Source organism: Trichosurus vulpecula, chromosome 3 (genome assembly GCF_011100635.1).
Source record: "Trichosurus vulpecula isolate mTriVul1 chromosome 3, mTriVul1.pri, whole genome shotgun sequence".
Taxonomy (NCBI): domain Eukaryota; kingdom Metazoa; phylum Chordata; class Mammalia; order Diprotodontia; family Phalangeridae; genus Trichosurus; species Trichosurus vulpecula.
This window is the reverse complement of record NC_050575.1, coordinates 405,232,057-405,258,837: the sequence shown is the minus strand read 5'-3', so window position 1 is coordinate 405,258,837 and position 26,781 is coordinate 405,232,057. Positions and strand designations below refer to the sequence as shown.

At 45.5% G+C, this 26,781-nt stretch overlaps 1 protein-coding gene across 1 annotated transcript in view; it reads right to left on the bottom strand.

The window, feature by feature from the left end:
• RMND5A (required for meiotic nuclear division 5 homolog A) overlaps positions 1-26,781 on the bottom strand; it is a 75,906-nt gene that overhangs the window by 6,271 nt on the left and 42,854 nt on the right. The window contains exons 3-7 of the mRNA XM_036750459.1: positions 26,083-26,217; positions 24,685-24,785; positions 5,442-5,608; positions 2,736-2,901; positions 1,018-1,120 (exon numbers count right to left, since the gene is read on the bottom strand). Coding sequence (XP_036606354.1) covers positions 1,018-1,120; positions 2,736-2,901; positions 5,442-5,608; positions 24,685-24,785; positions 26,083-26,217 — 672 coding nt within the window. The remainder of the gene's footprint in view (positions 1-1,017; positions 1,121-2,735; positions 2,902-5,441; positions 5,609-24,684; positions 24,786-26,082; positions 26,218-26,781) is intronic.

Sequence of the window (26,781 nt, the reverse complement as noted above, 5' to 3'; positions counted from 1 at the left end):
CACTCTGCCTGTGCGGTCAGATACATGCTTTAGTGGAGGATGGACCAGACTGGCACGGTGGAAGAGTGTGGCTGACAGCCTGAACTGGGACCAGAGTAGGAACAGAGAGTGTAGGCAAGAGATGCTGTGAAGGTAGATTCAACACCAGCCTAGAGGTGGGAGATAAGAGGATGAGAAAAGTGATTCAGATGAAAAACCAGCAAAGGAAAAGGAGCAACTGGACAGGTAGAGGGGAGCCAGGAGAGGGCAGCATCCAAACAAGGAAGCGAAGAAAGTGACCCTGAAAGTAGGGGATCTGAGAGGCCAAATGAAGGCACCCAAGTCTAAGTGCCACCTCTGACAAAGTTGTCTACAGGGCTGACCTGAAGATACTAACACCTGAAGTTCCACAAATAAAAGAACTTCGCCATTCAAAGACACCTTAAAAAGCACAGCCTAATGAGTCTTGAGAAAAGACAGCTGGGAGCCCCTTGGGCCACACCTTCTCTTTCAATCAATCCTAATAACATAAAGCTGAATTCAGTTGGTCATAAAGACTATTATTACCTGTGAGGTCCAAAAATAAGCCAAAACACAGGCTGTAGGCCCCTCTAGCAATGGCCCTAATCACTCATGGGCAGGCCCAGAAGACACTTTCCCAAGATGTACCTAAGAAGGAGCTGAGAAAGTTGAGAGCAAAGATGGACAGGAAGGGGACTCTGGGGCCTCCCCCAGGACTATCTCAGAGTGACCGCAGAAATCTCTTGGCTCAGGGGACTGTGAAAACAGAACTGGATGGCCAGATGGTGACTGTCAGTCCATGTGACCCGGGGCAGCTCAGAGCCTGTGACAGCTCAGGAGACATGGGCACACCAGGCACTTTGCCACCTGACCCTCATCTTACAGAGGCTTCCGTGCCGTGCCTTATCACTCAAGTTTTCTTGTGTTCATCTGCCTTTCACCATCCCTACCCAAGCTTATGATGGCAGGGAATCTTTTAGATCCAACCAAAATCCTGCTCCCTGACCCTTAACTCACAGGCAGCTCGTCCTTCTGGTTCCAAACGCCCGTGCATTGTCTCTGCTCAATCACCGCCTTGATGTTAATCAGAGCCGGCAGGGCTACGCAGCCCGCTGAGAAGCTGGCAGGGAGAAGAGGAGAGAACACAAATCAGTCGGATTTTTGACACTGTTGTCATCTCTGATCAAAATACTAAGGAAACCCAAGGAAATACAGAATTCTTACAAGTCTTCATGTTGGATTTGGAAACCACTGAACAGAACCAGATTTGTAACCACAGAAACAACAGTCCTAACGATAATAGCTCTGAGTGACAAAGTAATTGACAGCAGCTAACTTAATCTTCATAGTTACCCTCTGAGATCTGTCCTGCTTGCTCATTTTACAGAGAAGGAAACTGAAGGGCATTTATAGTCCAACCCCTACATGATACAGAAGATGGTCACAGGTGAGCGACCTTGTCCTAAGGGGCAGAGCTAAGATTGGGACCCAGGCCTCCCAAGCCAGTGGCTTTTCCCAGGGCCCCACACTATCCTTTTCACTTACTCTTGTAGATACTCTTTCTCCAGCTACTGAAAAGCAATACCAATCCATCTCTATCAGGCTATATTTGCATTTGTCACACTCTCTTTCCCCGCCATGAGCTGCATCAGAGGGAGGGAGCAATCTGCACCTTTGCTTTTGGGCCCACCTTTCCTTTACCAACAAGCTCCTTGGTATCCAGCCTGCCTAGGTCTGCACAAGGACAAGTCCTACTTCTTTGAGGGTACTACTAGGACACCTTGGCTAACTCCATTTTTAAAGAAAACAGAGGGGTCTAAACCAGAGGTGTCAAACATGCAGCCCCCAACACTCCCAAGAGCAGCTCAAGCCAGACTAAAATGGAAGTGGAAAGTATTTAGCAAAACAAAAATACAACAAAACATACATAACATTTCATTTTATCACTGAGTCAATGAATGGCCCTACATAGTATGGGCTGGTGACCCCTATTTTGATTTCAATTTGAAACCACCAGTCTAAACATAAAGAAAGGAATACATCAAAGATTTGGCAAGAAGAACAGTTGCTTTGAAGGAGCTCTGTCTTCTGCTGTACCAGCCAAGACACAAAAGGAAGGACAGCTTGCTACGAAAGAAGCCTTTACCAAGTGATCTTCCACTAGATGCCAATGTCTTCCTTAACCAGATCATACTAGGCCACACCACCTTCATTTTCTGTAATCAGCTTGCTCAGGGGGTCAAGCTATCAGGAAGGAGCCAGGTCAGACTTCACAGGGAACTAAAATCCCAACATTCCCTCAGGTCATCTGGCTCAAACCCTCTCATTTTACAAATGAGGAAAAAAACACCAGGAGAGCGGGAGTGACTTCCCACGTCACAAAGATAGTAAAAAAGGTAGCCTGGATTCAAACCCTGATGTTCTGAAGCCAAACCTAGGGCTCTTCAAAAGTTCTGCTCCTCCAAATCATATTTGCAAGCCTGAGGAAGTTATTTTGCAGCAGCAAGTACCTCTGATAATTGTGAATGAAGAATTCAGTCTGCAGGCCTGCTCTTGGGATCAGAAGCTTTGTATACATCATTGTAAAAGCAACTGGGCTGGGCAGAGAGAGAAGCTATTCTAATTCTGCACTGAGGGGAAGGCCAGGCAGAGGATCATCCAGGGACCTTCACCTTGACATATAAAGGGCCAGCAAGTGAAGCTGATCCGCATTTGCTGCCGTAACTCAGTCATACCTAACACTGAGTGGTGACTCCACCGACAGCCCCAGCAGGGCACAGGCGTCCCGAGTGAAGATGTCACAGATGTCTGCCCACTGGTTTGCATCAAGCAGGTGAACGTAGGGCGAGTTCTCGATGCCCTGCCTCAGATACACGAGGCTCCCCATCAAGACCTGAATATCTGGAGGATAAAGTAAAGTTAGCAGCAAGGTGGTTGGAACTAAAATTTTAACTCTGTGACGGGTTCAAGCTTTCTTCACTTATGGGAAGAAAGCTACAGGGAGAGAAGAGAGACAACAAAAAAACCAACCGACCAAAAAAACAAATCTTCTAATCAATGTGTTCTGAAATTGCTCTGTCATTTCTTTCAAAAATAATGCTGCTCAGGGCAGCAAGGTGGCTCAGTAGATAAGAGCATGGGCCCTGGAGTCAGGAGGACCTGAGTTCAGATCCAGCCTCAGACACTTGACACTAGCTGTGTGACCCTGGGCAAGTCACTTAACCCCAACTGCCACACCAAAGTAATAGTAATGATGACAATAATGATGATTGTGCTGCTCATGCATAGTTGTTCCTCCCTTTCCTATGCAAAAAACAACTCCCATGTGATTCAATGAGCCTGGAACAGGCAGAGGAGGAAAGAAATTTGCACATCACTGTATAGAATCACGACGTTTACACTTTAGACTGGAGGCTAGTCAAGCTGTCTCTGGCTACACACTGTGTTAAGGCCAGGCTGTTAGCACCACCAGATTCCCAGACCACCTTCTTTTCTAGCCCCAGCTCTGCTTTAGCAGCAAGATGGAGCAGGAGCAGCCAGGACCAGGGGACACATGTCTGACTACCCCAACAGTCCAATTTAGACCAACAGGTCAAAAAGGCTTCCAACTTCAATTTTAATGTTTTTTAGAAGGAATGTAATATTTAACTTTTTTCTCTATGGCCCAATCTCAGGGATTTTGGTTGTCCAGATCTTTCTGACACACCTGAAAGTGTCGTTTTTCTCAGTCAACAAGCATTAAATACCAGCTACATGCCAGGTACCACGTTAACCGCTAGGGATACAAAGCAAAAAACAAAGTCCCTGCCCTCTAGAAGCTCACATTACTGGGGGTGGGGGACAGGGAAGACATGCAAACAACAATGTGCCCACTGTAAATGGAGATCATCTCAGAGGGAAGGCCCTGGCATTAAGGGGGAAGGAGGAAGGACCAGAAAGGCTTCTTGTGCTAAGCAGAATTGGAGCCGAGTCTTGAAGGAAGCCAAAAGGCAGAGGGGAAGAGGGGGAAAAGGGAGGACGTTCCTGGAGCTGGGGCCAGGCACTGAAAATGTGCAGAGTCAGAGTCAGGAGATGGAGGAGACGATAGCAATGAGGCCGGTGCTGCTGGATTCACGGCGGAACATAAAGCACGTGAATCCTGCAAAGGTACAGAAAGGCAAGGCCATGGTGAGCAACGTAAGGCAAACAGAGAATCTATCTTTGATCCTGAAGGGAGCCACTCAGGGTGGTTGAATAGGGGAATGACACAGACAGAGCTGTGCTTTAGGAAGGGCACTCTGGCAGCTGACCCAGACAAGGTAGACAGCCTCCCACCTGGCCCCCCGCTCGCAGCTGCAATAGGCCTGCACCAGGGTGGTGACAGCATCAGAGGGGTAAGGCGTGCCATACAGAAGAGATGTCACAACTATAGAAGCAACAGCTTGAATATGGAAGGTGAGGGTGAGTGAAGACTCAAGCCTAGGGAACAGGGAGGACAGTGGTGTCCTCAATTGTAATAGGAGTGCCAGGGAGACAGGAAGGTCTGTGCATGGGATTTCTATTTTTGGCATGTTGAATTCAAGAGATCCAACAGGCATCTATGGAGGACTCTAGATCAGGAGACAGCGCATGGCTAGCTACACAGGTCTGAGCATCATCTGCATAAAGATAACAACCCCACAACAGCAGGAGATAGTAAAGAGGGAGAAGGGAGTGCAGGACTCAGCCTCTGGGGACACTCACATGCAGGGGGCACCATCTAGATGAAGATTAAACAGAGGCTGAAAGAGGAGTCAGGGAAGGGTCAAAAGCACAGAAAAGAGGGTGAGTGAGCTTGTCAAAGGCAGTAGAGAAGGAAGAGGCCTGAGAACAGGCCATCAGAATTGGCAAGGAAGAGATCAACAGCCACACCGCAGAGAGCAGTGTCCACTGAATTATAAGGTCAGAGGCTCAGAGAACAGTGAGGTGAGGGTAGACAGAGGTAGACAGCTTTGTCAAAGAGCTTTAGCCATGAAAGAAAGGACAGACAGAGGCCGTGTAACACTGATGGTTAGATCACAAGATCTAAGAATCTGGGCAACAAGACCACATGGTAGCAAAGAAGCATTCAGCAGGTAGAGCCTGAAAACTCTCAGGAGAGAACAGATATGATAGAATGGGCAATGGTCAGCTGAAGCTAGAGCGAGCGGATGAATGCCACTGGCAAGATGGGTCAACTCTCCACGTGAGCCCAGACAAAGAGGAGACGGCTGCAGCAGCAGACAGCCGAGCAGCGGGAGGTGAAGGAGGAGAACAGGGAGTGCCTGCAGGTGAAGGGCCTCAACTCCTTCAGTGAGTATGAAATGCTACTGCTTTGCTTTATTATTAAATAATTTAGGATGTCTAAGTCAGCTTCCAAATAAGCCATTTCTTGCTCAGACCCACTACATTTCTACATACTTGGAATGTATGAGGCCACTTACCTTTCTGGTGGTTTAGGGCGAATGGCTGAAAATTTTTTGCATATTGCAATGCTTCCCGCTGGTTTGCAGTTCCACCCATTAATAAGCTAATGAAATACAATCTGTGCAGCTTAAATTCCAAGGAGCTGTTTTGGGCCATGAGCATTTCCCGATTTGATACTGCCCATCTAGAGAAAGAGGAGAAAAGGAAAACTCTGATTTAGTCGCATGCATAGCAACTTGAAAATAGCCAAGTCCCTGCCACAAATTTCTGAAGGAGGAAGGAGGGAAAGGTTTGCCCTGCCACCTAGTGGGCTTGCTGTAGTGATGCCAATTCCTGGGACTGATTTCTCAACCCCAAAGAAGGCAGAGGCTACTCAAAACCAAACTCAGAGAAACAGAACCAGAACACAATCGGGACAGGTTAGTGAGACTTTCCAAGCCAGCCGAGAGGCTGGGCGGGCCCAGGAGGATGGGGAGAAGAATGACGGCTGCCAACATCTCTGCTGTGATATCAGATGGGGCAGACTGAAGCACTAGAAGCCCCACCCTGGGTATCTAGACCTTCAGAAGGTTCAGTGAGTAGCTGGGCATCCAGATTTTTCATCAGCAGGCCTGCTCACAAATGATAGGGAGTACTCCAAACATAATGAAGACTTATCATTTTTGAAAATACATCACTCAAGACAAAGACCTCACCTTTACTTTATACAGACTTGTTAGAACAAATGGAACAGTTACGGGTGCCTGGCACATGGTGGGCATTTGATAAGTGCTCACTGATTGAATGTACCAAAGCACATTTCCACCCACAGCCCAAATACTTTCAGGTCCCTAGATATGCCCATGTAAAATGAGGGGGTTTTAAGGCACAGACCTAGAAATCTTTGCAATCCGTGTGGGGTTTTGGGGGGCAGGGGAGGAGATGGTGTGTAAGGAGAGAGGAACAGGGACTGTGGGATAACAGAAACAAACTTGGAGTCAGGAGCCTTGGCTTCTGTCCACATACTCCTATACATATAGTGAATGAATGAGTATGGTTTTTATTCGGCCCTTCTTATGTAGAAAGCACCATGCCGCCCACATGCTGGGGATGCCACAGAAGAGTCAGCCAGTCCCTGCTCCCAAGGGGCTCCCCTTCCACGTGTTTAGGTGCCAGTCAGGTGGCTCAGTCTCATGGTCTTCAGGGTACAGCGGCAAAGCCAATGGAGAGGACTCCTCTTTATGGTTATTTCTGCTGATGAAATGCCCTCGGTTTCTGGCGCTGACCTGGCTGATGGTGGTGAGGGCTGGGGGTGCTGCCCACCTGGCCGCAGCATGTATTGCTGGCAGCAGTAAGAAAGTGGGACCCACTCTCCACAACAGTTTTTGCTCTCAATAAAAGCTACTGGGCTGGGCCAGAAGCAGGTCCAGCGCCATTCCCAAGGCCTGAGCTGTCCCTATCAGAGACAGAGGGGAGTTGATGGTCCAGTGACACACGCTGCCTCCGGGTTCTGCGCACTTCAGCCAGGCCAGCCTGCCCACCAATGTAAGGCAGTGGGCTGGCGGCATATGCTGTCTCCTGGCGAGACTGTACACAGGAACTCCTGCCTCTGAATGTCCAGTGCCTAGTACAGGGCCTGGTATGTAGACAGCACTGAACAAATGCTTGTTAAATGAGTAAGCTCAAATCTTGTCTCTGCTGCTTTCTACCGGGTGACTCAGGCAGACACAAGCTATCCCCCACCCCTAACACGAGGGGGCTGGACTCTGTACCCCCTCTCTTATGCTCAAGAATGCTGAAAAGCAAAGGCCAGCAGTCTGGTGGGCCGGGCACACTCACTAGACACAGTGACTGATCAAAGCAGATACCAACGAATACCACCATGATGGGGAACAAATGAACAGAACACACATATGGTCAAGCGTTTTCCAAACCTTCAAGTGCTACACAAATGCTGGCCAAGCAGAACTGGAGTAAGGAAGACCCAAGTTCAAATTCAGCCTCAAATACTTTCTAGCTGTGTGACGACTCTACACAAGTCACCTAACCTTTGTCTGCCCCAGTTTCCTGAAGAGATTGACAGAATTCGAACAGAGAAATAGGCCCAAGAGAGAAGGGATCAATCACAGAATCACAGTTTTAGAACTGGAAGAAAATCTGACAGGACATTTGGGCCGGTTTCCTCATTTTACAGGTGAGGTGAGGTGAGGAATCCAAGGCCCAGATATGATCCTGGTGATTTATAAAACGGCCTTTAAATGGCCCATGGAAGGTGGGGGAGAGGTGCAAAGGTCAAAAAGTCAAAGTCAGGTGTGAGTCGAGACAAGAAGGTAGAAGCAAGACCTTTATTCAAACCCCGAAGATAAAAGGGACTATGCCCACGACAGAAAGCTCAGCAGAGTGGAAGAAGGTGGACCAGGAGCAAAGGAGCATGGGGTGCAGTGACTGTAAGGAAAACGGGGACAAGAGAAGTAGTGGATCAGGAGGGCGGCATGTGAGAGGGAAAATGCAGGCAGGGAGGACAAGGCCCCCTAAGGGAGGAGATAATGAAACATACAAATACGGCCCCCTGAGATCCTGCCTGAGGGCCTGCAGGAAGGCAGGGAATGAGGGGAGTGAAGGGGGTTGGGGATGGATCACTGCCCCACCCCACCTGCTGCACCTACGAGATACGAGATGATGGCCAGGACTGAGTGCTGACTCTAAAGCTGGATCTTCATGTCCTAAATACTGAAAAAAACGAGAAGGGAGCTGCCATGAGCAGCAAGCCTTCCGTCTTGGGGCAACCGTTCACGTCCTAGAGTGTTTCCTTTTGTTTTCAAAGCAGCTCTCAAAGCACGCGATGAGTGAGTGGGAGGGAGAAGGAGGCAGAAGACTGACTGCCTTAGGTGACCTCAATGATGATTACTACCAATGTCGCAATGACACGGGCCTGGAGTCAAAAATAGTCCCAGGAGCCTCTGTCTCGGCCACAAACAACACGGGGCTGCCACAACTACCTAAGTGAGAGGCAGTGGGGGAAGGAGTCACATCAGAAAGAGCCAGTGGCATGATGAATAGAGACATGGAGGCCCTGGTTTACCACCAAGGCAGCTTAGTGGGGGAGGGGGGGAGGGGGGGGGGTAAGGAAGAAACATTCAAGTTTAGACCTTTACAGCTGAACCCATTCGTTCACAGTCAGAGATCAATGGGGTGGTGGAATGGAAAGCACTGCAGACCTGGCATCAGAGGACTCGGGTCTGACCTCCAGCTCTGCCGTTCTCCCTGTGACCCTAAAGTCACACTCTGCCTCACCTCTCTGGGCCTCAGTTTCCCCATCTGTTAAAGGGGAGGGAGGTAGCCTAGGAGTTTTAAGAGCTCTTTTGGCTCTAATGGTCTGAGTCACCACTCCAAATGATTTTCCCTTTAATAACAGAGCTACAGACCAAAGGGACAAGATCAGAACTAAATATGCCCCACCCCCCTGTAAGAAACTGGGGTGGGGGGGAAGGTTTTGTTTCCACAGAATTGAAAGTGTCCATTTCCCCCTCCCCCACCCCAGCTTTAGCAGAAACCAGGCCTCTGGTCGGTTGGGTGAATGCATGCTGAGCATAATTTAATACCATTTTATATCATTTCTGTAATTTCAGTAAGGGCCAGGGCCTGAATTAAGGATCAGCTGGAAGAAGAGCCTGGACCTGGGCTTCTTTGTTCTCGGAAGTTTGCTCAGGGAATACCTTTTTCTCTGTCAACAAGGCCAGATCCGGCTGACCTAAGAACATTCCTTCCCCTGTTAACCATTAAAGGATGAGACCCTAATCCTGAGAGACTACCTCGCTTAATATTTTGTGGGCACATACTATGTTATGGAATGTTAATGGTAAATTAAACACAGAAACGCCGGGTTATAGTTTTAACTGACCCTTGTCAACACTCTCATCTTACTGTATTTACAAGGTATTCCATTAAGGAAAATCCTTGCCTTGTATCATGGTTAAACACACATGGGGATCATAAAATGGAGTAACACAAAAACAAGCTGAAGTGTGACTGTTCTAAAAATATAAAAACCTGTTCATTATTCTGCACAAGTCAGTCAGACTCTGTCTGGCTCAACCCATGATCATGTCTGTCTGCTATGCTGAAAGGGAAAGAATAAATAAATAATATGAATTTTTCTAACACCTAGCTCTGTTTGCCTCCTTTAACCAAACTTTCAGGTTTAACAATGATTAAACGAGCCATTTGAGGAAGGCATGACGCAGGCAGTCAGGGGGTTGTATCTGGCCAATGAAGAGCCTGGCAGGAGATTCAAGGTGAGGGTCTATTAAAGGACTGGCATCCATCAGAGTCCTTTGTACTTTCTCCTGTACTCTATGCAGGGGAGGTACCCATTTATTCAGGGGGAATAAATGTAAATTATAATTAAAACGTTCCTGGCTTCCCAAAGAGTCTTGTTTATTCCCAGACAATATAAGTATGTTTCTAACACCCCCATCCCCTGGGGGTTAACCTGGAAGTCCTGTCTTACTCCATCCACAGAACCCTAGTATTTAGAGTTGAAATGGACCCAGGCACCCTGTCCAACCTCTGCACATCAGCTGTAGCAGTGGATAGAGCGGTGGGCCTGGAGTCAGAAACACCTGAGTTCAAATCCAGCCTCAGACACATATTAGCTGTGTAACCTCAAGAAAGCCACTTTATTTCTACCTTGGCTCCCTCAACTGTAAGTAAAGTGAGATAATAACAGCCCCCATCTCCTAGGGCTGCTGCGAGGACCAAATGAAATCTCTGTAACAGGCTTAGCACAGTGCCTGGCACACAGCCAGAACTATAAAAAAAAAAAGTTCCTTCCTTTCCTTCTTCCCTTTAAGTCTTAATATGGTTCTTCCCTTAAGCCCTCCTCCTGCTAAATGGGGTTTCTGAATAAATATAGACTTTACTGGAATCAACAACTCCAAACCAAAGAGCCGACATCCCCCAGCGCCCCAAGCAGACCAACCAGCTCAGGGTCAGGGCCTTCCCCAAAGCGGCCTCAGAGCCAGAAAACTACCTTCAGGACGTCGGTGGTGTCACAATTTATTAGCTTTGCTCACTGCTTCTTCATCCTTCTAACACATGCTTCCCCCAAAGACAGAAAAGAAACACTTCATGTTTAGATGACTAAGTTCAAGGCAACTCACAAGCTCCACAGACACTTAAGGGTTAATCATCACAATTTTCCAAGATCCTAAAATCATTAGGAGACTTCTAGCTCTATACGAGGAATCTCCATTTGCCTCTCCTCCCCGCCCTCCAGGGACGCGCCCCACATTCACCTGCTCTCTCAAGAGCCTGAGTCAGACAGTCATCTCACCTCCTCTCAGTTTTAAGAGGGAGGTTTTTCCAACACTGAAATAAACAAATGCCTTTTACTGAGTCTCTTGGAACAATTTTTACACCAAGGGCTCACAAAGACCCCCTTTTCTAGCCCTTATTAGGACCCTATTCTTGGGAGCTTCCTAGCACAGTTTTTCCAAAAGATGCTCCATTGAACTCTGGAGTTCCAGAAGACCCGTCTCCAAGGCGTCCATGAATTAGAGATCCATAAGTTGCATAGCAGAGGGTACAGTGACCGGGGTCTGGTCCTCCTCAGCAGTCAGGGCCCCGGACAGCGGCTGTCCTTCAAAACACTCTGCCATCTGGCACAGATGGCACCCAACAACAGTGGGCCATGATCCCTGGCCCTCTTTCTGGGTCTCAGGGGAGCTATATGGCATTTCCCCCTTAGCTCTCTGAAGGGAGTGTAGTGTAATACAAGGAAAATTAGGAACCCCTGAGAAACCCCTAGCTACTGACAAGCACCCCTAGAAAGAATGGACTCAGATATCTTTGGCATTTAGCAAACCCCCTGGGACTCCACAGACTCCACCAAGGAATGTCAACAGATAGGACCATCCCCACTGAAGGATAACCTGGCAGACTCTTTCCAGCAGATATCCCTGGGGCTCCGTGATTCCACCAAGGAATGTAAATGAGATTATCCCACTAGTACGATAACCTGACTGAATCTTTTGATCAGCCAGGACCTTTGTTCCTGTTCCCCCCCCCACTCTGTACCCCTATATCCTATATAAGCCAAGCCATCACCCCAACACATTGCCATTGATTTGTGGTGCCGTACCCCAATGGCCGCCGGCTAATAAATTCTCCACTTAAAACTTATACTCTGTGGTGTGTCTCGCTCGCTTCTGGTACAACAGTAGGTTGTGATTTCCAAACAGATCAAAGAATCTACTACCCCGGTCTACTTTGGAAAATGCCTGCCTCTGCCCCCCTGCCTCCCCGCCCCCACCCCGTGTTTATAAAGACATCTGTATGCAAACTGACGCCAGTCTATCTAGCCCAAGACATTGCCTGCATCAAGCATCAGGGAGGGCTACTCATCTCAAGTTCAGGACCCTGGTGCTCCTACCTGGGAGGGGGCAAGGCTTTCACCCAGCACTCACCCACCCCCCCCCATCCCATGCATAAGCAGGATCACTGATAAAAGGAGGGAGGAGAGGAGGCTGCCTGAGGACTAGCTCTTCTTCTCACAAGTTTCAGGATTATGCCTTCTCATCAATCTTAGACAAGTCTGAGGGAAGTCCCAGCCCCAGAAGGTAAGCAATGCCACAGGCCGCCATAATGGGAGCACCATTTTCCTAATCTGTCTCCCCCAAATCCTTCCCCCTTGGCTCTCTCCCACACTTTGTTGTTTCAGGGCTCCAGGAACACTCTTGGCCAAGCTTTCCCAGAAAGCCTGGTACCAGAGGCACATAGGTACCACACAGAGACAAGCACACAGTCCACTTCTGGTACAGTGCTGCATCAAGGTGAAATGGAAGGCCATTCCTGATTGGCCAAAACTGATGGTATGACTAAAAACCTGGCTCACTGGGCCCAAACCAATGAACACTGAAGATGACATAAGGCACACAATCAATTCATTGTTTCTAAAGAGTATGTAAGATAGCCAGTACCCATTTAATTCACCATTATTTCTGTCCCCTTTTCAAAGCTATTGTACATGTTTTTATATCCAATAGCCACTATGGAGAATGATGCAAATCAGGACTTTGATGATAATCAATTGTGAGTATTAAAAATCCAAACTAACAGTGAAACAAACCTTCATGAATATAATTCAGACACCAAATCCTAAGCACAGAAGAAATGCAAAGGTGACAGAAGAATCTCCTTTATCTCTAGCAATCCCAAAGGACACATTAGGTTACCTTCTTTCAGGTAATATGTCGTTGGATTCTGCCAAATATAGGAGGACAGGACCTCCCTGGGGAACCAGTGCACCGGGCTCCAAGCACTCTCTCTCTGGCTCTCTCCCTCCCCACCCCCACTTTCTCCTGCTCTCCAGCTAAGAGACCCTGGGACAATCCTAGCCCCAGGCTGAGCCCTCAGGGGAAATGCTTGCTTACTTGAACTCATTCCTCAAAGAATAACATGCTCCACCCCAGGCCAAGAATTCTGAACCCCCAGCTGTCTCCTTCAAACCTCATTCTCAGAGCCCCAATGACCGCTCCCTTATTCCCACTGCGCTCACACCAACCCCACCAACATCCCATTTTAAAGCCACCCAGCACTCCTGCTGGGCTCTCTGGAACGTAGGCTCCAGAGGTAACAAACTAATTTTCATCTTAGACCTTCTTTTGTTGCTTTCTCCCTTTTCTGGCTCTCCCTGAGACCTGGCTTCCCCTGCCTGCTTTCCACTGATCCTGCGTTCTCAGTCCTCCTCTGCCCCACCCTGACTCACTCACTGGTGAGATGGGGAGCTGGAAGACTCTTTGGTTACTCCGACCACTTTAAGGCTATCCGTCTTCAACCACCACTCAGCAATCTCTTCTCCTCTGAGGTTCATTCAAACCAGATTTGTCACCCAATCAAGAATCTGCTGACTGACCCCTAGGACATTCTCCTTCCTTCCTCAAGGAGATCAGTGCATGGCTCATACTCCAACGTTCAACTCTTGCCCTCAAACAAGAGAATGTCGACATTCGTGCACTCCTTCAAACACCCTAAACTCCCATTCCTTAACTTAGTACTCATTTCCTGTAACTTAGGCTTCCCACCTCACTGCTGCTGCACAGAAAAGGGAGGTGGGTGATCTTGCCGCCATCTTCAATATGCACCATTTCTGAAATTCCTTTGTCTATCATTCTACCTCTACTTCTGCCCTGTAACCCCAAAACTTTTTCTTCATCCTCTATGTAACTTTGAATCCCTCCTCCCCCAGAGTCTTTTGCAGGCCATCCACCCTGCGCTGGCCTTCTCCCTTGTCTAGCTTGATGCCTTAGTGAATCACTCAACTGTGCCGTCTTATTCTGTTGAAGACCTCCCCTGGGCAAGATTTAGTCTTGAATTACTCCTTCTACTGGGTCCACTACAAGTTTGTTACATAACCTCAACTGGGCCCTCATTATGGCAAGGCAGTCATTCTATACCTCCCTTCCTACACCTCACAAGGGCTCCTCCAAACCTTCTCATCCCTCCCCTACTCTCTCAGCTGAGAACCTTGCCTCAAGGTCATTCACTGAGAGCTCCCTCGTCTTGCCCCCTCCTCATCTCCCATCACTCAGATGCCTTGGGTCACTCTCTCCTCCTCTATGTCTCTCGTAAGGAGGTGACCCTTTTCCCTGCCAAGGCTAGCCCTGTGCATGCACAAGCAATCCCTCATCTCCTCCCTCACACCTCACTATTCTCCAACCTCTCCCTATCTACCGGCTGCCTACAAGCACATCCACTCCTCCCCCACCCCAAAACCACTCCTTGATTCATTCATGCTTACTAGCTATCATCTAGTGTTCCTCCTCCTTTTTTGTGCCTTGACTCTCTGAGCAGGACATGTGCAATGAGCACCTTCACTTTTCTCCCTCTCCCTCTCTTCATTTTCTGTAGACAGGCTTTCCAACCTCACTCAACCAAAGCTGCTCTCTCCAAGGTACCAAATCTAATGGTCTCATCCTTCTTGCCCGACCTCTGCAGCTTTGGACCCTATCCATCACCCTCTTCTGGAGATGCTCCACCCTTTAGGTCTTCGTGACAACACAGGCTGCTCCCCTCCATAGCAGACACTCCCTGATAACAGCTGAAGTAGCCCAAGTCTTTTCTTGGGCTTTCTTCTCCTCCCCCACTAGATTATTTCACATGCTGATCTCATCGGCTACCCATGAATTCAACTGCCATCTCTAGGCAGATAATTTTCCAGTCTTATCTGTCTAGCTCTAATCTTTATAGACCTCTAGTCTTGTATCTCCAACTGGCCCCCCACATCTTCAACTGAAGTCCTGTAGCTATCTCAAACTCAACATGTCCAAAAATAAACTCATTATTCTTGCCCCCAAAGTCTCCCCTCCCTCTCACCTGCCTAGCCCTGCCAAGGGCCCCCCATCCTCCCCATCCCCTGGCTCCTAACCCAAGTGTAATCCTTGGCTCCTCACTGTCCCTCACCCCCACAGCAATCTGCTGCCAAAGCCTGCTGCTATTACCTTACTCTAATCTCTCAGAAATGCCCCCCCCCAACCCCGAGGAGGACTTACTACAACAGTAGGTCTCTCTGCCTCAAGTCTCTCCCCACTTCTACTGAATGGTCAAAGACAGCTTCCCTAAAGTACAGGCCTGACCATGTCAATCCCTCCTGTTCAATCAATTCCTGTGGCTCCAAATCGCTTCCAGGATCAAATATAAAATCCTACTTGGCTTTTAGAGCCCTTCATAATATGTCCTCCCATCTCTCAAATCAAGGTTTAAATTTCACAGGCCCCACAGGTCTCCCACACCTAAAACTCGCTACTCCTTCACCTTCACTTCCTGTCTCGTCTCACCTCATGCACACAACCCACATAAAGCCTTTCCCAGTCCTCCATAAGCTTGCTGCTCTCCCTCTGATACTGTCTCCAATTGTCCACATCTTATTCATACACAATAGATTTCATGCTGGGTTTACCATAGATTGTGAGCTCACAAACAGGAACATTTTTGGTCTTCCTTAGCATTCCCAGGGCTTTGCCTGGCTATGTTACAGGGGGTTTTCTTTTTTCTTTTCTTTTTCTTTGGTGGGGAGGGGGGGTGTTGAGGGATGGGAAGTGGGAGCATTGGGGAAAGGAAAAAAAAAATAAAAGCTTGATAATTTAAGAAAATAAAATTTAACTGGGGTGGAGCCAAGACGGTGGCTGAAAAGCAGGGACTAGCATGAGCTCCCCACCAAGTCCCTCCAAAAACTTATAAAAAATGGCTCTGAACCAATTCTAGAACTGCAGAACCCACAAAAGAGCAGAGGGAAGCAGGGCTCCAGCCCAGGACAGCCTGGATGGTCTCTGGGTGAGGTCTACCCTGCACAGAGCTGGGAGCAGAGCAGAGGCAGCCTGGGTGGCTCGGACCAACCAGACCAGGAGCCGGGTGGAGCGTACCCTAGTGCCCTGAATCAGTGAGCTGCAGCAGTTACCAGACTTCTCAACCCACAAACACCAAAGACAACAGAGAAGGTTAGTGGGAAAAGCTGTGGGAGTGGAAGGAGTTCCTGGTTTGGCTACCACCCTGGGGGCAACGGAGGTGGGGTAGCTACAGAACTACAGCTGCAGTTGCTTCCGGCCCCAGGCCCACCTGGTGGGAGGAATTAAGTGGTGGATCAGAGCAGGAGTGCACAGCCTGCTGAAGATCTGGGCCCAGTCTGGGTTGGGGGTTCTTGGGGAAGGAGGAGTGCTGGTGTGGCAGAGCTGGCTTGGAACATAGAACTCTTTAGTCTACAAGCAGTCATACCCCACTGAAAAACTCAAGGGTCATGTTAGTTGGTCGGGAATATGGCCAGGCAGCGAAAACACACCCAGATTCAGTCTCAGACTTTGGAATCCTACTTTGGTAGCAAAGAAGACCAAAACATACAGCCAGAAGAAGTCAACAAAGTCAAAGAGCCTACAACAAAAGTCTCCAAGAAAAACATGAACTGGTCTCAGGCCATGGAAGAGCTCAAAAAGGAGTTGGAAAAGCAAGTGAGAGAAGTAGAGGAAAAATTGGGAAGAGAAATGAGAAGGATGCAAGAAAACCATGAAAAACAAGTCAATGACTTGCTAAAGGAGACCCAAAAAAATACTGAAAAATACACTGAAGAAAACAACACCTTAAAAAACAGACTAACTCAAATGGCAAAAGAGCTCCAAAAAGCCAATGAGGAGAAGAATGCCTTGAAAGGCAGAATTAGTCAAATGAAAAAGGAGGTCCAAAAGACCACTGAAGAAAATACTATCTTAAAAATTGGACTGGAGCAAGTGGAAGCTAGTGACTTGATGAGAAATCAAGATATTATAAAATAGAACCAAAGGAATGAAAAAATGGAAGACAATGTCAAATATCTCATTGGAAAAACCATTGGAAAACAGATCCAGGAGAGAAAATTTAAAAATTATTGGACTACCTGAAAGCCATGATCAAAAAAAGAGCCTAGATATCATCTTTCAAGAAATTATCAAGGAGAACTGCCCTGATATTCTAGAGCCACAAGGCAAAATAGAAATTGAAAGAATCCACAGATTGCCTCCTCAAATAGATCCCAAAAAGAAATCTAGGAATATTGTTGCCAAATTCCAGAGCTCCCAGATCAAGGACAAAATACTACAAGCAGCCAGAAAGAAACAATTTGAGTATTGTGGAAACACAATCAGAATAACCCAAGATCTAGCAGCTTCTACATTAAGAGATCGAAGGGATTGGAATACGATATTCTTGAGGTCAGTGGAGCTAGGATTAAAACCAAGAATCACCTACCCAGCAAAACTGAGTATCATGCTCCAAGGCAAAATAAGGACTTTCAATAAAATAGAGGACTTTCAAGCTTTCTCAGTGAAAAGACCAGAGCTGAATAGAAAATGTGACTTTCAAACACAAGAATCAAGAGAAGCATGAAAAGGTAATCAAGAAAAAGAAATTGCAAGGGACTTACTAAAGTTGAACTGTTTTGTTTACATCCCTACATGGACAGATGATGTGTATGATTCATGAGACCTCAGTATTAGGGTAGCTGAAGGGAATATTCATATATATATATATATATGTGTGTATATATATATATATATATATACACATATGTGTGTGTGTGTATATATATATATGTGTATGTGAGTATGTATGTATGTATATATGTATGTGTGTATACATATACATATACATACATATATATATATATACACACACAGAGAGAGAGAGAGTGGGCACAGGGTGAGTTGAAGACGAAGGGAAGATATCTAAAAGAAATAAAATCAAATTAAGGGATGAGAGAGGAATATATTGAGAGAGGAAGATAGGGAGAGATAGAATGGGGTAAATTATGTCGTATAAAAGTGTAAAGAAAAAGCAGTTCTGTAGGAAGGGAAGAGAAGCCAGGTGAGGGGGAATGAGTGAATGTTGCTCTCATCAGGTTTGACCTGAGGAGGGAATACCATACATACTCAATTGGGTAACTTACCCCACAGGAAAAAAGGAGGAAGAAGAAGACAAAAAAGCGGGGGTTGATAGAAGGGAGGGCAGATGGGGGTGAAGGTAATCAAAAACAAACACTTTCGAAAGGAGACAAGGTCAAGGGAGAAAATTCAATAAAGGGGGATAGGTTAGGAAGGAGCAAAATGTAGTTAGTCTTTCACAACATGAGTATTGTGGAAGGGTTATACATAATGATACGCATGTGGCCTATGTTGAATTGCTTGACTTCTTAGGGAGGGTGGGTGGGTGGGAAGGGAAGAGGGGAGAGAATTTGGAACTCAAAGTTTTAAAAAGAGATGTTCAAAAACAACAACAACAAAAAAGGTTTTTTGCATCCAACTAGAAAATAAGATACACAGGCAATGGGGCATAGAAATTTATCTTGCCCTACAAGAAAGAAAGGGAAAAGGGGATGGGAGGGGAGTGGGGTGAAGGAAAATAAAATAAAATAAAATTTAACTTAAAAAGTCTTTGCAATATAATGAGCTCTTGAACTACTCCAAGATGGCTACCTTTGTTTTAAGTCTAGAGCACACCAACCATTTGATCTTTATGAATCAATAAGTAAAATACTTTTTAAGAGTTAATTTAAAGATAATCCTGAGGCTGTCAGTCTCATCATTCTAATCTCCAGCATTCCAATAGCCTTAGTGAATAATTCTTTGGTCTCCCTTATCTGCTATAAAAAGATTTCTAATTGCAGCGATATCACCTTACATAACCCTGATCTTAGGAATTAAATAATAAAAAAAGAAAACGAAAATGAAAACTCAAGTGACCTTAACTGAAAAACTGCATTTCCCAGCTACTAGAGGCTAAGTGGAAAAAAGGCCTTTCACATTGGAAGAGTACCTAAATCAAGAGACTGATGAGAAGGAAGACGGAATGGTCCTGCTGAAGTCGTGGGAAATCTTTCAAAAATTGGAAAGGGCATCAGAATTCACCATCCGCCAGGGACCCAGGAGACGATAGATGCTGTACCCTGCTCACCTTGCTTTCTAATTTTACATCTGCAGCACACGTTGATAAGTTGGGAGTAGCAGAAAGCAACAAAGATGGTGAAGGAGCATCTTGAGTCCGAATCCTACAAGGATCAGACCTGAGCATGTTGAGCCTGGAGAGGGGAACATTCAGGGCTCACTGGAGTATCTGAAGAGCTCTCTATTGTGGGGAGGAGGGCTTTCCCCCACAGGGCAGGCCTAGGAGCAAGAGGCAGCACTGGATGTCAGAGAAAACTTGCCACCCAACGAGCTGCTCCCAAGGGGCTGCCTGGAAAAGCCAGCAGGCCACAGGAGGGATTCTCCCAGCACGTGGGCAAGGTGCCCCATCTCTTAAGGGCCTAGATTTCTCTACTAGTGCTGCATAAGCACCACTGCCAGGCCCAACACTATTTTCTAGACTCTAACAAGATGGATGGTGATGAAATCCATTTTACAATGTGGGCAACACGACCAGAATTAATAGCCGAGGGACTAAAAAAGCCATGGAGAGAATGAGGGAAGAGGAACCTCTAGAGAACAGACAGCAGCTCCAGGGCTGCTTGGCTGAAGGGGAAGTCATGTGGACCTGGCCATGGATTTCAACTAGACAAGAACACAAGTTAATAAGAATTCTTCTCTTTTCTCCTATCACTTAGACATTTATCTTAACAAGATGAAGATAGATTTTTCCATGTTCTAAAAGAAATTTTATTATGAACTTTTACAAATATTAATATTTCCATGTACAAAGGACAGAAAAATACTGTGTGTGAAACCATAAAGCTACCATACGGAACTTTCTGAAAAGTACAAATTGTGAACTATTTTGAATCCTCCATCACCTGAGAAAGGCCTCAAATCTGGATTGGCCAATCAGGAGAAAGACTTCTTTGGCCCCCTCTGAACCTAACCTACCACAATGCCTTTCATGCTCTGGCATAACAGACATGCTTTGTTTTGCTCTCGGAATGAAATCAAAATGCCCCCTCCTGTGTCAGCAACTACAAGGATGAAGCTGACCAAGAGCAGTGTTCTGTTTATGACTACTGAGGACAAGGCACCTTGAACCAGACACTATCTTGAAGAATACTGAATAGGTATTTTAGGGACACATGTTATGCTATATGTAGTCATGTTAATAAGAGAAACACAGACATCCTGAATCTATTGACACTGACACTTCTCTTATCTTACTGTAGTTATAATCTATCCTATTAAGATATTCTTTTCTCATATTATGGTTAACACATATGGAGACTATAATTTTGGTTGACACAGGCATTCTGAGTTAGGATTGCTCTAAGTATATAAAGGGTCTCCCTCAGCTTGTTTACCTCTAAGTTCAGAATCATTATCTGATTCCATCATGGATGATTCTCTGGCTTAATGAGAATAAATAAGCATGTTACAGCACAGGTACAGTCTGATTCTGTTCGTTCTTTGTTCAAACCTTTGGTAAGGTGAACCCCATTCTGTTTGTTCTTGAACAAACCCTTGGTAAGGGTGAACTCCATTTGGTTTGTTTTTTGGACAAACCTTTGGTTACGATGGGGACCCCATTCCATTTGTTCTTATGACAAACCTTTGGTTAAGAGGGAAACTGATTCTATTTGTCTCTTTAGACCAAACCTTTGGTAAATGGTTGATAACATCAAAATGAACATGGTAATATCTACCTGCCCTCCTGGTCTATGTCCCCTCTTCACGTTTGCCCTCTCTCTACTATACAGATATTAAGTGTTCCTCCTTCCTTGTCATTTTTTTGGTTTCATTACCACTTCCCCCTCTGCTCTCCCTGACCCAAATTTAAGAACAAGTCAAGAAAACCTGAGATCTGTACTCCAAGTAAATTAATGAATTAAAATGGCAAGAGGCAAATGTCAGTATATAAAACGTTAAATGCACACACATGCACACCACTTCAAAACCACACATCCTAAGAAATTTTAAAAAGTTTTAGATATTAAATTTGCTCAATCACCCAATACTAAAAATGTACGTGAGGAAGTTGGTGGGAGTAAGGTGGCATAGTTGACAAAACACTGGGCCTGGAATCAGTTAGACCTGAGTGGAAATCTGGCCTCAGACACTTACAAAGTGTATGACCCTGAGCAAGTCATTCAACCTCTGTTGGCCTCAGTGTCTACAAATGTAAAAATAAGGAAAATTATAGCACCTACCCAAAAAGGTTGCTGTGGCTATCAAATTAAACACTTAGTAAAGCACTTAGTGCAGTATCTGGCACACATTAGGGGTTATGCAAATGTTTATTCCCTCCCCCTTTCTAAAGTTGCAAATAAAACTGCAACTTTGATTCATTTCCTTAGAAATCAGAGGGAACCAAATCTTGGACTAGGCAGAGAGGATGAAATGACACATGGAACTTAATGAGCACATAGGCAATCACAGCTCAGTGCTGCTGCTGACCCTGGTATCCAAGCTCTAACACGGCAGGCCGATCATGAAGCTCAACCGCTGTGTTACTGTGAGGCTTGTGCTCAAATCGACAAGCTGAGTCTGCAAAGGGAAGTGATCATTACTCTCAGATATGGTAAGAGCTTCATAATATCTAACATTGCCACAATGCTTACTGTGCGCTAAGGACTTTACAATTATCATCTCATGTGATCCTCACAACAGCCCCAGAAGGGACATGCTATCACTATCCCTATTTTAAAGGTTGGGGGAAACCAAAGGAAACAGGTTAAGTGACTTGTCCAGGGTTCATTCAGCTGGTGTCAGCCAAAGTCTTGGTGACTCCAGGCCCGGGACTCTGGATATTCTAGCGCCACCTGAGAGGCCAGGCTGGTTCCAGGGGCAGAGTCCAAGGCTTCAGTGGGATGGAGGTAGGGATGCCAGCAAATGTGGAAAGGCAGGGTTGGGAGCAGGGAGCATGAATATGGTGGAGGCCTTCAGGCCAAGCTCCAAGGGGCAGCACGCTGTTAAGTATTCCAGGGATACTCTACGGCAGAGACATCAAACTCAAATAGAAACAAGGGCCACTAAACCAAAATATAAATTTTCCTGCAAGCTTCATATTAACTTAGAAAACCATATATTAACATCATCTATGTCCTATTGTATTTTTATTTAAAAATTAAATAATAAAATTAAAATATAAAAATTAGATTTTAATTTAATTAATTTAATTAAATAAAATTTAAAAATAAAAAATAAAATTACATTTTAACCTGATTCCCCAGCATGAGGGTATCTGACCTTTCTGCTTTATATACAACTCAGTAAAACAGTAACAAAACTCATTTGGGAAAAAGCAAAAAAATCTAGAATATCAAAGGAAATGGTGGAAAGAAGTAGGGACAAGGGGAACCAGTGCTTCCAGACCTCAAACAATATGACAAAGCAGATATTAAAATCATAGACTCATTAAAAAGTAGAGAGGTAGAGTGATGTGACAGACTAAACAAGGGAAAATCAGAAACAATGAAACTCAATAACCCAATATTTAATAAACTAGAAAACATAAATTATTTGGGAAAGAATGCTCTATTTGATTTAAAAAAAAATTGCTGGGAAAACTGGAAAGGATTCTGGCAGAAGTTGGGCTTAGACCAACAACCTTACACCATATTCCACAACACATAGATATGTTGCAGTCTAGGAGTGCTAAGAACCCCAAAAAGCAAGGGTGCAGGGCGGGTCTGCCTCAAAAGAATTCAATCACTCAAGCCTTTCTAGTCCAAGTAGCTAGTTTATTATGCCACTGGTTGGGTGGGTTAGAGTTCTAGTGAGTCTACGCATTTTTGAAGCTAATACAAGCAGGGCAGATTCTAAACATCTGTGCAATTTAATGGGGGCATGATGGACACTTTTATACAGAAAGACTGTGGGAAGCTCTGGATGAGATCTAGGAAGGCCAAGCAGCCTGAGGTTGTCTGGAGGTTAACACAGAAAGGGGTCCAAATGGGGTTAAGGAGTATGAAGTAAACTAAAGTAATGGAGGTGGGGTGGCGTGGGGTGGGCCAGATGCCTCAGGGGAACACCAGGGACTGGGCCCGCATTGGAAAGTCCAGGGTCCATCATTAGCACCTCATCAGATACAAGACCTTAATAGTAAATATCATACTATTATACAATTAGAAGACAGATCTCATTTATTTTGTTAAAAGATTTCCCAGTTCCATTCTCATCTGGTTCAACCCTCATAAGCCCAGCCTGCAAGTCTCAGAGGCCCACAGGCTAGAGAGGCCTCTTGGACCCTTATTTCCACTTGCTATGTTTGGTGAGCCGAGGTCCCCAGGGATGTGCACAAGGAAGGAGAGTCAGGGAGGAAGGCCAGCCATCCTACAGTTCTGCTCTGATGGAGCAGCTGAGCCTCTCCCAGAACTTCCAGCACTCTTTGCCTGAGTCAGGAAATTAAGCCTCACATTTTGAGTAAGTGGAGAGACAGAGAGAGGGGGGAGGAGGAGAAGGAGAAATTACAAACTGCCAGAAAAGTGGTACCAAAGGTGAGAAGCATCCAGGTGGACAGGCACTCCAACGCCCATTGCAGGAAAACAGGAATTTCAAGGATAAAATGAAGCTGGTTCTGAGCACTGGGGAGGTGAGGTAGGGCTAGGCTTGGGGCTCAGGGGCCAGCACGTGGAAGTCATGGGGCACTGAGGCACTGACCTGCTCCAAGGAAAGCTGCTGTCTCCATGCTGAGGGGCAGACAGGGTCCCAAACCCCATCTCCCCACATCTGCCTCCATCTTCTCCATTTTACAAGCCCTTTATTTACAAAGGGCTGTGACCCACAGGTTAAAGGACACAAGGAAAGAGAGCATGTAAACAAATTCCCATTAGGATGATGCTAATGGGAATCAAGACCCCCCAAGCACACCACAACCTCAGATTGGCTGGGTCTGCATCACTTAATATGAACAATGTCTGCAAATGCCTTCAGGGGCAGCCTATGACCCAGCACCTTGTGGGGAACCCAGAGAGTCAACAAGCACTCTGGGAGTAGGACTCTCCTAGAGCAGGAAGCCAAGGGATGTACAAGAATGCCTTTCTTCTCATGAAAACCAAAAATAAATATAGGCCTGGCTGCTTTCTTTTTTATTATTAAATCACCATACACTGTCTAAATTTCAGTTAAAATAAAATAGTTCATTTTGATCAAAGTCTCCAAAAGTTGCCCCGGGAAATGTCCATTTATCTGAATCAATCAATGCCTAGTAAGGGCTTACTGTGTGGTAGGCCCTGGTCTCAGATCCGGGGACATACAAGGAAATATTAAAACCATCCCTGCCCTCCAAGAGCTTAGCATCCAATGCTTCTCCCAATAAATTTTCTCCAGGAAGGAACAGGGCTGGGCCTGCGATTCTATTGGCAAGAGAACTCCCAGATAAGGAACTTCTCATTTTACCCAGGTAGATTGGTACCTTCCCTGCTATTTACAGTCGCAGAGTGCGCTCAGGGTCACACAGCCAGTTTTTACTAGAGAAGAAGGTTAGACCCCAAATCCTCTGGGCACTGAGCTGGTGTCACAGTGGAGAGTGCGTGCTAGGCCTGGGCTCCAAAGACCCAAGCTCAAATCTTGCTTAGACCCTTACTAGTTGTGTGAGCCTCTGCAAGTCACTTCATCTCTGTCTTCAGTCTCCTCAACTATAAAATGGTAGGGGGGGGGGGGGGGGATGGTAATAATAGGACCTACTTCCCAGGGTTGTTGAGAGGATCAGATGAGACAGTATTTGTGAAGGAAAAAAAAGCCCTTAACAAGTGCCTGGCATGTAGTGGGCACCACATAAATGTTTCTTCCCTTCTTCTCCCGTTCTGTTCAAGATATTCAAAAGAAATCCAGCTTAGTAACTCACTCCAAAGCAGGTCTCAGAACTCGGACTTTTAATGCTTCCAATATTCGATTTAATTCCACAAATGGTTCTTTTTGACTTGGGTCTATAGACAATCCAGATTCCTGAAATGCAGAAAAGTTCCTTCGTCACTTTTAGTCAGAACTATAAAATAGCATAAAAAGAAAAGTAAACTAGCATTGGAAATTTGGAATAATTTAAAATTAATTCTGTCTAAAAGGCATCCCTCTGGAATTCCACAGAATAAACACAAGTTCCAAGTTCCTGAAGGGATGGTTTTAAGTTCAGCTTGAGCTATGACTGAAATGTGACATTCCATTTTCAGATCAGAGGTTCACTTTGTAGCCTCGTTCTACATAAGTTACTTAGTCTAGACTTTTCTCATCCAAAAAACAAAAGATACCAAAGCTTGTAAAATGTTTTGAGGTCCCTAAATCAGTGGTTCTCAAATTGTGGTCTAGGGACTCCTCCAGACACCATTTCAGGGGGGTCCATAAGGTCAAAAACATTTTCATAATAATAAGACATGTTCATTTCTGCTATGGGAAATATTGAGATGTAACCCACCAACAAAAGCTCTTGGGGAAGTCCTTGATAATATTAAGAGTGGAAAAGAATCCTGAGACCAAAAACTTTGAAAACCACTGTGCTATATATCAAAAGGCCTGAAAAAGACATTAAAGTATCTTTTGTGGGGTTGCTAATTCTGGGGCACATTTTCAGATCTCTTTAATCAGGAATATTTCCAGAGGCTGGGGAAAACAGATCAATACTTGCATCTATCTTTCTCTTTTATGCCACATTCACCTTGCCTGTTAAAAAAAGATAATGGAAAAGAAAGCAGGCCTGAATCCAACCCTGCTTTTTGGCCTCAGTCCTTCTGTCGAGTCAGACAGCAAAGACAAGAAAGGCCTTGTGAATAGAAGAGCCTAGAGAAAAGCAATTCTCATCATGAATGATAATTCTTTAAAACTACTCAACAAACACTAGATTACTATGGTCATTTACTACAGTGTATTGGATACCTAATCTGTTCCACTGATACAACATTTGACAAAAATTGCTGGGGAAAAAGCAGTTTGGCAGAAACTAGGCATAAGCCAACATCTCAAACCATATACCAAGGTAAGGCCAGAATGGGTGCATGATTAACACATAAAAGGTGATATCCCAAGTAAATTGGAGGAACATGGAAAATTTGGTTCCCAATTACGAGAGCAATTTTTTAAACATCAAAAAAAAACTATCCTCCAGTAATGACCCAGATTCTGAAAGTAGAAATAGCTAATACAGACAACCATGACCAGCAGAAAACTCGCCCCCTACTTCAGGGTGATCGAGTGCTGGGCACATTCTGCTTGTGCTCCTTTCTCATCATATGCCCACTGGTTTCCCAGTTACCTGACAGAGTTCCTCAGCTACATCCAGCATTCCTTGTCGGAAAAAGTGCTCCACCATCACCTCATTGAGGATCCGCTGGCTGTCTGCCTGCCAACAGCCATCAATTCCCACGCTACTGATGTCAGAATCAAAGTTCTGAAAGGCAGAAATGAACATTCAATTGGCCAGGGAACATCACCTTAGAAGTCACTTGCATCGTGCTGCTCAGATGTTTTTATTTGTTTCCTACCCAGCCATCCAATCACCCACTCCAAAGGTCTAGAAGGCTGCATTAGGACATCATCCTTCCATTGTCTCATTCCTGCAACCAGTCTCATTTCCCGGGTCACACGGACGCACCCTGCAGATTTACAGCCCTAGCCAATTACAAATCCAACCCTTTGCTGGAAGACAAAGTCGAGTTAGTAAAGAATTTTTAAAAGCAGACGTGTGAAAACAAGAACTAGTCCAGTGACAACAAATGATTACAAAAGGCCGTTTTCAACATCAGAGTGGTAAAGAAGTCTTCTACTCCAAAAACCCCAAAAGTTCATTCTTCTCTAAAAGTATATAGATAAAAAAAAAACCACACACACTAAGAAATAACTGCCCTAAACAGAACTGCCAAGTCAGTAGCCTAAGACAACAGTGGCACACAACAAAAGACGTAACTGCAAGAATCATACGCAGAATATGGAAAAACACAATTTGCTTCATTTT